This window comes from Diabrotica undecimpunctata, chromosome 2 (genome assembly GCF_040954645.1).
Source record: "Diabrotica undecimpunctata isolate CICGRU chromosome 2, icDiaUnde3, whole genome shotgun sequence".
Lineage (NCBI taxonomy): Eukaryota > Metazoa > Arthropoda > Insecta > Coleoptera > Chrysomelidae > Diabrotica > Diabrotica undecimpunctata.
Window position 1 is genome coordinate 54,907,710 of NC_092804.1, and position 14,751 is coordinate 54,922,460.

Sequence of the window (14,751 nt, forward strand, 5' to 3'; positions counted from 1 at the left end):
GTAAAAGAAGACAGCTGATGGAAAAATACGGCTCTAACTACACAACAATGAAGAAATTAAATAAAGATAACCACCGGTCAATCCGAAAAGACGTAGGAGAAAAGAATACAAGAGAAATAACTAAAATAATTCAAGGAAACAAAAGTTTAAAAGTTTTGAGGTGAAATACGAACAAAATAGGCAACAAAAATATGTACAAAATAAAAAACAAAGATGGAAACATTATAGAACCAAAAACCTTGAGGTTGTCGAATCCTTTTTTGTCTCGAATGTATGAGAGCACCGATGAAAGGTTAGATCAGCCCCCGCCCAAAATCACAAACCAGGGATCAGAATTAATGCCAGAAATAACTCCATACGAAATCAAAAAGGCACTTTTAGAAATGAAAGTAACAAATCCCCTAGCGATGGCTTTTGCAAAGCTTTTCACCGAATGCATCTACCAAGGAAAAACCCCTTCTCAATGGAATAATGCAGTTATTATTTTATTGCACAAGCAAGGAGACATAACAGTTCTAAAAAACTACCTTCCTATCAGTTTGCTTTCACACATATATAAACTTTTCACAAAAAATTATCAAAAAAAGACTGGATGCTACATTAGACTTCTATCAGCCTAGAGAACAAGCTGGATTTAGATCGGGATACTGCACTAACGACCACTTACTAGTGATAAAGAACCTGAAAGAGAAGTCTGCAGAATACAACAAACCATTGGCACTGATATTTGTCGACTACGAGAAAGCATTAGATATCATAAGCCATCAGAAAATGTTAAAAGCATTGACAGAATGCCGAATAGACCATCGCTACACTAACTTAATCAAATATATCTACCAAAATGCCACATCTAGCGTATGACTATTTGAACAAGAAACAAATAAATTCTGTATACAGCGAGGAGTACAGCAAGGAGACACAGTCTCTCCAAAGTTATTCACGACGCTTTTAGAACATAGGTACTTGTAAGAAGGCACATCTGAACGAGCATGGTATCAACATAGATGGAGAGAAGCTCAGTCATTTGAAATTTGCAGATGACATCGTCCTTATAGCCGATCGTATGGATGATGTAATAATAATGTTTGAAAAATTATATCAGACATATGCCTCAAAAGGAAAATCTTTGACCAATGTGTGTTACTTGTACTCACTTATGGAGCGGAAACATTAACACTCACAAAAAAGGTAGTTAATAAGATTCGCGGGACTCAAGATGGCTATGAAGCGCCAGATGTTGGGTGTCTCACTGAGAGACCGAATCCCAAACGAAGAAATATGTCGTAGAACAAAAACAACAGACGCTATCGAAAAAATCGCGTCGTTAAAATGGAATTGGACAGGACACATCAGATTATCAGACAATCGATGGACAAAACGTATTTTAGAGTGGAGACCAAGGCAAGAAGCAATGCGGAACACAGGACGCCCAACAACTAGATGGACTGATGACCTGAAGCGTGTTAGCAATAACTGGATGCAAGCCGCATAGGACAGAGACGGATGAAAAGATCTGAGGGAGACCTATGTCCAGCAGTGGATGCATACAGGTTGATGATGATGAAATATGATTTAAACTACATTACATTTGTAACGTAGTTACATGCCCAAAAAACTATACACTTGCTTTATAAAATTTACGTTTATTATCGTTTATTTTTTTGTTGTACTCCTCTAATTTTTTAAAAATATTAATTACGTTTACATGACATTCATCTAAAGCGTTTCTAAAGTCTTACCACGAATTAAAATATCGTCTAAATAACATTTAGTCTTTGGAAGGTTCGCCAGCACTGTATCCATTATGATTTGGAAAATACCTGGAGCTGAGCTTACGCCATAAGTAAGTCTGTTATATCTAAACGAACCCAAGTGGGTGTTACTAGTAAAATATTCTTTCAGTCATCTCTCAGTTTTATATGCACTTAAAATCTTTAATAAAAGATATGACTTCTTCCTTGAAATTTTTGTTGAATTTTGCTTTAACTTGCTCTACTAAAACCTCTACTTTATTGCTATCATTTTTAATTTGATGTTCACTACTTATTGAATCTAACCTTTCATTATTGCTGTCGTTTATATTTTTATATTAAAACTTTTTTCCCAATTTGGCAAAATAACACTTAACCAGATACGTCCAAGTAGAGGTAAGAATGTATGATTGCAACTTATAACTACTGAACTATTTTTGTAAATTTAATTTATTGACTTTATTTATTATAAAATGTTCTACACGTTACAACACGTTAACGTAACTTACGTGTAACGTAACGTTACACGCAACTTCATGAGTTTATTTACATACATTTATTTATTTAATATACATAGAAAACACTTCAATATTAATTTATTTACACTTATATAATTTATTTAAAACGTTCACACCGGTTACAATTTAAATAGCCGCACGAACAATTTATTAATCGACACTTGTTTTCGACTGTCCTTTTAAATCTCAAATCGTCCGTTTTATACCTGATTGTTTATCTAGAAATATCCTCCGGCTTCTTTAATCTTCGGTCGGGACCTAACGATATTATTCGATCCTCATCTCGAAAATTCCAATAGCAGGTATAAGCGGGGAACCGGTACGACTCAACATTTATCGTAACACTACCAAAGGTAAGCAAAATTTCTACTATTAACCCTAACATTTACTTCAATTTCTCCTACGATTTCTACATTCTGCCCGGAAACAACCTTTTAACTTATACCTTACAGGATACATTTCTAAAAATGACAACTCTTTTTCATAATTTTACATGATCGTTAACATCTTTAACTCTTTTACATACTCTGGAATGTACTTCAAAATTTAAAAGCTTATCTTTTATATCAAACGTGACTTTACGTGGTTTCTCATGCTCTTGTTTTACCTTACCAATAAAATCTAATTCTAAGGAATTTTTCTCACGCTCACTATGATCATATTGCATTGTGTCCACTGTTTTTTTTTCCCGCATGCACGACGGGTGTGACCTTTTTATGGTAATCGTAACACTCCCAATTCTGTGCAGAATAACTTCTCTGGATTATGATTCCTTTTACACCGATAACATGGTTTTACTGCCACTTTTTTGTTTGACGATTGTTTTGCTAAACTTTTGCTGTTTGTTGCACCCAATTTTGATAGCTCTGTATCTGACTCCAAAACTCTAGATTCATCTTCCAGCGCCGCCATACTTCGAGCTTTTTGAATAGCGCTTTCACGTTAAATTACTTTCAGTCAGTAATTTTCTTCTTATTGTATCCGATTTCAATCCACAAACGAACTTATCTTATAAGGCCTCATTTAAGAAGTTACCAAATTGACTGTGTTTGGAAAGATTTTTCAACCTTTGAGCTTAATCACTTAATGGTTCATTTGGCTCCTGTTTGCTTAAATAAAAGCTATACCTCCCTACAATAACTAATCGTTTTGTACTATAGTGCAGAACAAGAACATATTTCAATTGCCGATATGTTTTCATCCGTGGTAACTCTGGTGCTAACAAATCCTTTAATACCCCAAACGCTTCCTCTCCCATCAAAGGAAAGAACATCGAAACTTTTTGATTATCTTCCTCCATATTCCATATTTACACACTCAAAAAGTTCTTCCATGTGCTCAATATATGATGTTATGTTAGAACTTTTAGGGCTAAACTGCTTAATATTACCAATTAAAGCCACAATTTTAACGGCACGTAGATCCGACTGTTGTACTCTTCGCCAAATATGTTATACTTATATTTAATAGTATAAATTACTGTATATTAATTAGTACTAATAAATAAGACACACGTGGATTCAACTAATTTGTTTATTGACAGAACTGTGACTGACTGACATAAGGCAGAGTATCTAAAACATAAGTGGTCTTTTGAACTAAGGGTACTTTCATAACAATGGAATGTATCAATTTTTAAATACCGCATTGCAGGAATATAATGGTTCAAAAAGACAAAAATTATAAAATAGCTCCTTTCTTACAGGTTATTATGAATTAAAATGCCTAACAACGTATTCATTACGTGTTTATGTGTTATAATACAACTCATTATCTGTCACAACATATTTCTTGCACTGGATAAATTTACTTTAAACTGAAATTTTAACGGAGTAAAAATTTAACATTACACCGGGTTGCCAACAGCCATAAAATATGACGTGAAGGTGAGGAGAGGACTGAAATTTATTATATCAAGAATGTTACTAGGCTGTTGTGTTCACCTTTTTTTATACTGAGTACTATAACGACTAACTTCGGCACCTTTCGTTGGTTCCTTCTTTCCCCAGCGTTGAACCGTTTGGATGAAAGTTTGACTTCTCGCCCTGTAGATGGAATATGCATTTTATCGAGTTATTATCCTATAATTTAAATACAAATTTTGCAAACCGTGAAAAAGAACAGCTGGATACCGAACAAAGTTCTGGTGAGTACCTAGAAGGAGAATCCATAACTTCCGTTTCTTTTGATACTGAAGGGAGTACGGAGAGTAATCCCAGGCCCTGTATGAAGGTAGGTTTTTAAAATATTACAAATCGACCGCACCGGTTTACTGCCTCAACGTCCTTTTGTCACTGTATTTTGAAAGCCATACTGTAATTTTTTCTGCAACCGACAATATCTAATATAATTATTGTTACGAACATGCATTCGGCGTGGTCCATTTAACGGTTGCATCTCGAAAGAGACGAGAAGCTTCCAGATGAATCGAGCGCGGGAGAGATCGACCCGTCAAAAAAAACGAATTAGAGGTGGATTACTCCAGAATATTCTAGTACATAATAACTTGTATATATATAAGTAACGATGATTGAAGAGTTTAGTTAATAAGATATTTTTGTGCTGTAAACTTATAAATAAATATATTTATATAAATTAAGAATCGCTCGTTTTATTTAAAAACGGTACATTATAATAATAAAATCTTAAATGAAGAAGTGATAATAGCTAAATGATGATAGTTGAAAGAAAAAATAAGTTCGTTTGAATCTGTTTTATGTATATTTATAACAATTAATTTCAATATTCAATTTTATAAACTTCTGCTCTTTTTGTAGCCTGTTAAAAGAAGAAATTTGAAACGTAAACTGGAATCCACTCTATGGCAACCAAATCTATCAGCGAGAAGTAATCAAGATATTCAAAGAGCTTATGAAGAAAAAACGATCAAAGAGATAACAGAGTTTTTAAATCGTAACGTCATTATAGACAGTCTGACTAAGCGCGGTTCGTCCAAAACTTCAACTCCCGTGGGTATGGACTAACTGTTATGATTTTTTTTTCAGTATCATCGCAAGTATTTAGACTTTGAGTCTCATCACGCGCGACCGGTATGCTCGGTCTATGTTAATATATACGTTTTAAGAGTTTTAGTTCCAAGAGGGGACGTGCACTCAGGTGTATCCTTTTATTCTGAATCCAATACACGTCTTTAGAAGATTTAACATCCTCACAAAAAACTGGCCGTCGTGATATTTTTAATGCAGCAGCTACTATCTTAAATAAAGAATTGTTCAATGATAAGTTTTTTGATAAACGAACATATTTCAATTATTATCTTAGCAAATAAAATTACGCCAAAGGTGCTCCATTCATTTTTTTTTAATTCGAAATACTCATAATACACATTAAATAATTTAATTACACGTTTAATACACATTAAACACAAGTTGTTGTGTTTGAGAATTTAATGGTATACCAAGTATCATACTCTAAAAATATAAACGCTAAAAAAATATTTCATATCACTCCGTTGATATTGTTTTGAAACTAATTTTTTATGGTATCTTAATAAGTACAATTTAAACTTATACGAATGACTCTGGAGGGTTCCGAAGTTATGGTCAGAATAGATGGAGAACACTTTTTAATCTAACTTTAGAGGCTGTTGTTAGAAAACTGGATATAAACGGCTGTATTACTGCAAGATCAATGCAAATATGCGCATATGCGGATGATGTTGCCATAATAAGCCGCAACAAAAGGGTATTAAGCGAAAAAGTTATAGAACTGAAACGAGAAGCTGCTACGTTTGGTCTATATATAAATGAAAGCAAAACAAAATATATGGAGTGCACAAAATCGAATGAACATGAGAATCTGAAGGTAGACAACCATACCTACAAATATGCCTCCACTTTTCCCTACCTAGGCTCAATAATAAATGACGACAACAACAACATCAGTCAAGAAATACAAGCACGGATTCTTAGCGGTAATAAGTACTTTTATGCATACAAAGACTTAATGAAAAGTAAGTTACTGAATCGTGAGTCTAAGCTGAGAATCTACAAAACAGTAATTAGACCAGTGGTCACATATGGATGTGAAACGTGGACCCTCTCAACCACTCATGAAAATCAACTGAGAATATTTGAGCGCAAAATACTAAGGAAGATATTTGGACCAACCCAATGCAGCGATGGTTCGTGGAGAATTAAAATGAACCACGAGCTGGATGAACTAATGCAGAGCGCAGATATTGTCAGATTTGTAAAGTCACAAAGACTAAACTGGCTTGGTCACCTAGAAAGAATGCCAGATAATCGAGCTGTAAAAGTAGTCCAGACATGGAAGCCCCAAGGAAACAGAACAAGAGGAAGGCCCCGTAAAAGATGGATAGGCGACGTAGAGAGGGATCTTAAAACCATGAACATCAGGCAGTGGCGAAGGAAAGTATCCGACAGGGCAGAATGGAAGAACATTGTTAAGCAGGCCAAGACTCACAAAGGGTTGTAGCGCCATTAGAAGAAGAAGAAGATCTTAATACAATTTACTATTTTTACTGGAAATAAGATAATAAGTATTTAAGAATACAACTACAAGTAAATAATGCTCCAATCGATCAAGTGAAAACATTTAAATACTTGGGAATGATGATAAATGACCAATGGGATCCTCAACAAGAAATAAAATGCCGTACCGAAGAAGCAAGATAAGCTTTTATCAAATTTAAACCGCTACTATGTAACCGAAATCTTTCCTTAAATCTCCTGTATGGACCATCTATGTATGGTCCATATTGTTATACGGCATGGAAACATGGACTTTAAGAGTACCTTCCATTAATAAGTTGGAGGCCTTCGAAAGAATGTTCCGCATACCATGGACAGTTAGGGTGAGAAACGAGGAAGTCTTAAGAAAGGCAAATACTGAGAGAAAACTACTCAATTTGATGAAGTTACGAAAAATTGGATACGTCGGCCATATTCTGAGAGGAAACAAATACGCAATCCCTCAACTAATCATCCAGGGAAATATTGAAGGCAAGAGAGGAGTAGGTCGCAAGCAAATGTCGTGGCTACGGAACATAAAGAACTGGACAGGTATAAATAACACCGGCGATCTTTTGCATGCCGCAAAAGACAGACGTCTGGCCTTAAGATAATTCACCAACGCACTATAGGTGCACGGCACTATAAGAAGAAGAACTGGGAATAAGCCACAATTTTACTTAAAAAAACTTTTTTTGACGTTTAGATTTCCACTTCAGAAATCGTTCTCAAAATACAAAACTTTAATATTAAATTAAACACTTCGTTGACGTAGTTTTCGCCCGATTTAAATAACTAAATGTCAATTCAGAGGACAAAATCTCAAACCGTTTTCCTCAAAAAGATAATTTTCTCCTCTGTTCCATTTTTTGTTCCAAATACTTAGGAGTGGCGAACTGCTAACTGAGTTGACTGGTAACTTTGGCTGGATCCAGATATGACCGTCATTTTCGAGAGCTCAGTTTGTTGCCTTTTGGTTAAAAATCCCATAATTATTGTTATTGACCTTATGTCGTAACCTTTTATAAGGTAATGACGCCAAATAAGGCCAGTGTCTTAATAAGGCCAATTGTAAATATTTTCTTAAATATAGATATATATACTAGATATCACTGTAAATCGCTTTCCCAGTCAAAATGGTAGTGACGCCAAATAAGGCCAGTGTCTTAATAAGACCAATTGTAAATATTTTCTTAAATATAGATATTATATACTAGATATCACTGTAAATCGCTTTCCCAGTCAAAATTATTGTCTCCGTCATTCAGTCGGTACGTCGGTAGTATCAAACAGCAGCGCGAAGTAAGACACGTGTTTACTACGGTGCCAAAGTTCAGTTATAAATTTTAGGTAAGTTATAAAATCACTATAAAGTTACTTAAATAATATATACCAAATATTATTTCCTTGTAAAGCAATAGAAAATTAATACTCTATTAGGAAGTGATACTGTTTTTTCGCTATATTGCTTTTTATTATTGTTCTTTTATGTTAAATAGAAAAGTAGACAGTGCCCTAATAAGGCCAATTGATTGGCCTTATTAGGAGCGGGTTGATATTATAAACAATTTGTTTACATAATCATTTAAAATATTTTTTCTTTGCAGATATGTACACTAGGAAAAGGGCACAGTGGACCGAAGAGGCCATTGAAGCTGCAGTGAATGCCGTACGAAATGGCATGGCTGTTCATAAGGCAGCACTTATAATTAATATTCCTCGGCGTACGTTACGTAACCATCTAGCTAGTGGTAATTCACAAAAACGACTTGGGCGGCCTCCAGTACTTACAAAACCTCAGGAAGATGAATTGGTTAGGCGTATAGGAAGATTGTGTGACGTAGGTATGCCATTAACCCCCAAAATATTACGAAAAAACGTGTATGTTTTTGTCAAAGAGACAGGAATAAGGCATCCATTCTCGGTTAAAAAGGAGATAGCTGGAAAACAATTGATTTTTCAATTGTTTTTTCTAGGCATCCTGACATTGCAAAGCGTCGGGCTCAAAACTCAATTTGGCCAGAGCCCAAAAATTTAATCGTACAGTTATTAGTGACTATTTCGAGAAACTTCGACAGATTTTATATGAGAAAGGCTTCGCAGGGAAACCTGCTCAAATTTACAACATGGACGAAAAAGGATGCCAGCTTACACTGCATCACCAACAAACTGTATTGGCTAGTAAAGGTGCTACAAGGGTGCATATTGTGGTTAGATCACTTCTGCCGATTCAAAAATCCTGGACCAGCCCTTTAAATTTTTGATGGATCTCATTTAGACATTAGAATTGTAGAAGCTGCAATAAAAAAAGATGTAACTCTGTCCGTACCGTACCTGTACCGTCCAACACCAGCCATGAGCTTCAACCACTCGATAAAGCAGTCTTCAGGAGTTTTGAATCTTGAGGTGTTCAATTTTGGGGTGAACCATAATAACGAACGTACCACCAACTGAGCAAGATTTGGGCAAATATTTACGCCGGTTTGGAAAAACGCAATGACGCAAAAAAATATTTGTTCTAGATTTGAAGCAACTGGAATATGGCCATTCAATCCAAATGCTATTCCGGATGCTGCCTTTGCACCTACGTAGTTGTCTGACACAACGAGAGATTGAAACAATCGCCGAAGATTTTCAAGAAAATCCTACAACCGAACCAGAAATTGAAACAACTGGCAAAGAGAATACAAATTTCGAAGAACAGCTATCCTGCAGCGGTGTGAACAAAAATAATAAAAGCAAATCATTCTCGAGTAGTGAGAAAAGGAAAATTACCAAAAAAAAAAGAACTGACCAAAGTTTTTTAAACTTACATCTCAGATGAAGACAGTGACTCATCTGGGTCTTACACAAGTGGTACAACTTCCAGCGAGGATTATAGTGATGCAGTTTACACGTCAAATAAATATGATAAAAATAAGGTTGCAAAAATAAGTGAGACAGAGCCATGTGAAGAACTAAATGCAAGTTTTAGTTCCAGTGGTTTGCTGATTACACCGGAGTTAAAAGTATCAACAAAAAAACGTCGACAGGCCATTAATGCGAAAGCACAAGAAGTTACTAGAGATTTATTTAGTGCACAATCTCATAGCTCAGCAAAACCAAAATCAAATTTAAAAAAAGATTTATGGTAATGTTTCTTGTATGATGAGGATAGAGTGGCTGATATGCGCAAGTGTGTTTGTTGTAATAAGTATATCCACGAGGAATGTATAGGATTAACAAAAGACGGCAAGGATATATTTGTATGTCCTCGATGTGTGTAAATGTGCGATATATGTACTTAATGTATTGACAAATTTTTGTTTTTAATATGAATAAAAGTTTCTTTCATTAAACTTTGTGTTTATTCTTTAATTCTTAGGTTTAAAATTTATTATCCACGTAAATTTCTTTAAAAAATGAAACTGACCTTATTAAGTTAAATGTTAAATGTTAAAATTTTATATTTCTTTATTTATTTATTAAGTATTGTATCGAGAAACTCGATAGCTAAAATGTTAGGCCATACGTATAAAAGACTTTTCTCCCCATATTTTTACTGAATAAAATATTACAGACATTTAAACCTTAACGTGGCCTTAATTGGCGTCCTTACCTTAAGTGGTACTGCATTAGAGGTTTCACACTTTGTTGTAAATTTTTTGATTTGTCCACTTTTGTATGTGATAAGTTGACTTTCTCATTTGAAAGAATGCGAATGAAAGAATGCAATTGAACAATTGATATATATATATATATATATATATATATATATATATATATATATATATATATATATATATATATATGTATATATATATATATATACAGTGTGACCCATTTAGATTGGAAACACCTCTATAAAATTTGAAGTTGTTAACCGATTTTAACCAAACTTTTTTTTAATGTCATGTAATAAAAGGTCTATTGCAGGACAAAATATAAAATGTTTAGTTAAATGTTCAGGGTATTCTACGATACTTTTTCTTCGTCGAAAATGGAGAATTTGTATTAGCGATTTTTTTATGAAAAAAATTTCTACGCCACTGGATTTAGAGTGGCTTCAAATAGCTATGACAAAAATTTCATTAAGATTTATTCATTAATAACAAACTTATGACAACTTAAAATTTTAAAACTCACTAAGCAAAAAAACTCTGTATTAACGTTAAAAAAAAACACTCTGTATTTACAGAAATATGGAAACATAATTTTAGTTTAAATCCTAGTTGCCTCTACCAATCCACCATCTAATTGGATACATTTGTCGTAGCGTTTATAAATATTTCTAATTACATTTCTTAGTTGTTGGGCAGTAATTTCTGCACATGCCTGTCGAATTCTTGCACGAAGTTCGTTTACGTCTCTTGCACGGGTTTGGTAACTCCCTAAAGAAAGAAGTCTAAAATTGTGAGATCTGGAGATCTGGGTGGCTAATCTATCAACGGACTACCCCGGCCTATCCAACGGTTCGGAAAATTTTCATTTAGCCATTGCTTCACGGTTCTGGCGTAATGAACAGAACACCCATCTAACTGGATATACAAATTCGTTCATTAATTGGGAGCTCATGAATAGCATCCCACAAGTCGGTGTTTAAAAATTCTAAAAAGTTCTGTGTGTTCAAGTTTTCTTCAAAAAAGAAAGGACCAATAACTCGCTGATTCAGTATACCACACCAGACATTGATTTTTTGAGAATACTGGCTTTTAAAGTTTATTACCCAATGGGGATTATCTACTATCCAATAGCGACAATTCTGTGATGATACTACTCCATTTGTAGTGAAAGTGGCTTCGTCGGTAAACAACACGTTTTTTAGAAAATTTATATTGTTTAAATATTCCCCTTGGGCCCATAAACAATATTCTAAACGTTTTGCTTCGTCGCCTTCTTGTAATGTGTGTAATAATTTTGGTTTGAAAGGTTTAATATTATTTACCTTAAGACATCGCCGAATACTCTCTCGAGGCACATTCAAATATAAACTGGCATTCCTTAAACTGGTATTAGGGTTATTTCTGAATTGATCTAAAATGATTTGATTGTTTCCTCTTCTTCTTTGTAACGGGTTATTTTTTAAAATTAGTTTTGATACTGCACCATATTCATTAAAGATTCTATTTATTTTGTTTACCGTACCTCAGCTAATATTAGGACGATCCACATGTCTGTCATTAAATATTGTACAAACTTCCCTGGCATTTCTATCGTTATCTCCCAAAAGACGTATAATTTCAATTTTTTCTCTCAAACTTAATCTTGCAGCCATGACACAAAATAATATTAAAATAATTTGAAGTAAATATTGCTGCAGATATTATGCATAAATTTATGCTAGCACTGAAATTTGTATGACACAAATAATGTCAAACAGTAATATCGTTATCACGGAAACTGAGATTTAAGTTGTATCATGTAAAGTTAATAATGTAAGTGCGTTACTTGCATATTATTAAACTGTTTATTATTAAAATTATTTGAAAAATAATTAGTTTTATGGTTATCTGTTGATACAGGGTGTTCTTTTTTGACTCGTAGCTTAGTGAGTTTTAAAATTTTAAGTTGTCATAACTTCGTTATTAATAAATATATTTTATTGAAATTTTTGTCATAGCTATTTGAAGCCACTCTAAATCCAGTGGCGCAGAATTTTTTTTAATAAAAAAATCGCTAATAGAAATTTTCCATTTTCGACGAAGAAAAAGTATCGTAGACTGCTCTGAAAATTTAACTAAATATTTCATATTTTGTCCCGCAATCGACCTTTTATTACATGACATTAAAAAAAAATTTGGTTAAAATCGGTTAACAACTTCAAATTTTATAGAGGTGTTTCCAATCTAAATGGGTCACACTGTATATATATATATATAATGCTTTCGCTAATTCCAGTATATCATGTCAGTTCTTTTTTGATATTTGTTTGGTTATGTACTTAAGGTGATCACTTAACACTACATAGACATATATCTAATTGAAAACCAAGGTATTTGATACAGTTGACAAATTCAATTCTGTCACAGTGAATAAAAAGATTTAAAGTTATTCAGATTTAGATTTTTGTATTTGTACCTGATGGTAACTATGATAACTTTATCTTAATTATATTCAATTAAATTTTATTTGATTTAAAATACTAATTAACTGATCTAAGTATTACATTCATTCTAATACAAATAGCAACATTTATATCACAAAAGTCACAATCAATGAATAAATTTAAATCATTTAAATAAAGTATAAAGAGAAGTGGGCTAAGCACACTTCCCCGAGGAACACCAATATTACACTATATTTCATCTGACATAACATCTCTTGTTTTGACCCTTTGTTTACGTTCATATAAATAGTCTGCTATTGATATCCAAGCCTGCACTAGACCACCAAATCCATACCTATCCCATTAATTTAGTAAGTAAGATATTTCCGTCAATGTTTTTAAATGCTCTTTTTAAGTCAAGAAATACTGCTTCTACATATTTATCTCGGTCGACCTCGGGATTAAAACTGCTTATGGTTAATTGCAATGCTGTCTCACATGAATAATTTCTACGAAAACCTGACTGATTGTTATATATAAAATGTGAATTCTGGTAATTACAAAATAAACCGGACAATGATGATAAATGTTTAGTTTTAAGTAGTAATAGGAATAGGATTAGAAATGTAAATGATAAGTATGCCATTAGAAATATGACTTGTGATAGGAGTATGGGTATTAGGCTAACTAACAGTAGTGATAATATTATAGTTAGGGGGAATATCAAAAATGGGCAGAGCATTAGTAATGAAGGTAGGGAAAAATTAAATATTAGCATTAGAAATAAAAACGGTAATAAAATAAATAATGGATATAATGTTAATACAAAAACCAGGGAGCATGAAATCAACGTTAACACCAATAATGGAGAAGAAGAATACAGTAATAAGGAAATACATCTTAACAAGACAAATCATATAGGAATAGCGACATGGAATGTGATATCTCTGACCGGAAAGGAAATAGAAGCTACGGAAGAAATGGAAAAAATGAACGTACAAATAATGGGAATAAGCGAAACAAAAAAGATAGGGAAAGGACACATCAATATCAATGAGAAATATAGTCTATATTATTCCGGAGTACCACAGGGTCACAGAGCAAAAGAAGGAGTCGGTATAATAGTTAATAAAAGAATAGAATCAAGAATAACAAACTACGAAGCAGTATCATCTAGAATAATCACAGCCCAAATAGAACTCAAAGACAAGATAGGAATAATACAAATATACGGACCAACAGAAGGTAATGAAGAAGAGATAATGATAGAATTCTACAACGAACTCCAAAACGCATTAGACAAATTAAGAGAGACAAGAGAAAAAATAGTAATCTTAGGCGATTGGAATTCAAGAGTAGGTAAGGATATTAACAGGGGATTAGGATGCATTGGACAATATGGGGAAGAAACATTAAATAGAAATGGAATTAAAATGCTGGAATTCTGCCAAACCAATGACCTGATAATAGGAAACACATTCAGTGAACAAACCATTAACGACAAATATACATTTGTGGCTGAAGAGAGAAATGCGAAAAGCTTAATCGACTATATAGTCTATACGAGAAACCTAGAACAAAATATAAAAAACATCTTAACGGAAAAGGAACCCGAACTGTCTACACAACACAGGATGGTCACTGCAAAACTGGAGGATGAAAAAATGGAGGAAGTAGAAAGAAAAGAGTACAAGAAAGTAAATGTAAACAAACTAAAGATAAAAAGTGTGCGAGAATTTTACACGGAGGAAACTAACAAAAGACTGAGACAAATAGAGCGCCAAAAAGAAACATGGACAATGGAAGAAAGATGGAATACATACAGTGAAGTATTAAAGACAACAGCAACTGAAGTGTGTGGAATCAAAAAATATAATAAACAGTTAAAAAGGACAAGGTGGTGGAATAAAGAAGTGAAGACAGAAATAAAAAAGAAGAAAATAGCATGGAAAAAATACCTCAAA

The 14,751-nt window shown here is 33.5% G+C and overlaps 1 protein-coding gene across 1 annotated transcript in view; it reads left to right on the top strand.

The window, feature by feature from the left end:
• Positions 1–14,751, top strand: part of LOC140434554 (SANT and BTB domain regulator of class switch recombination) — a 90,710-nt gene that overhangs the window by 72,051 nt on the left and 3,908 nt on the right. The window contains exon 8 of the mRNA XM_072522903.1: positions 5,047–5,242. Within this exon, the coding sequence (XP_072379004.1) occupies positions 5,047–5,242 (196 nt within the window). The remainder of the gene's footprint in view (positions 1–5,046; positions 5,243–14,751) is intronic.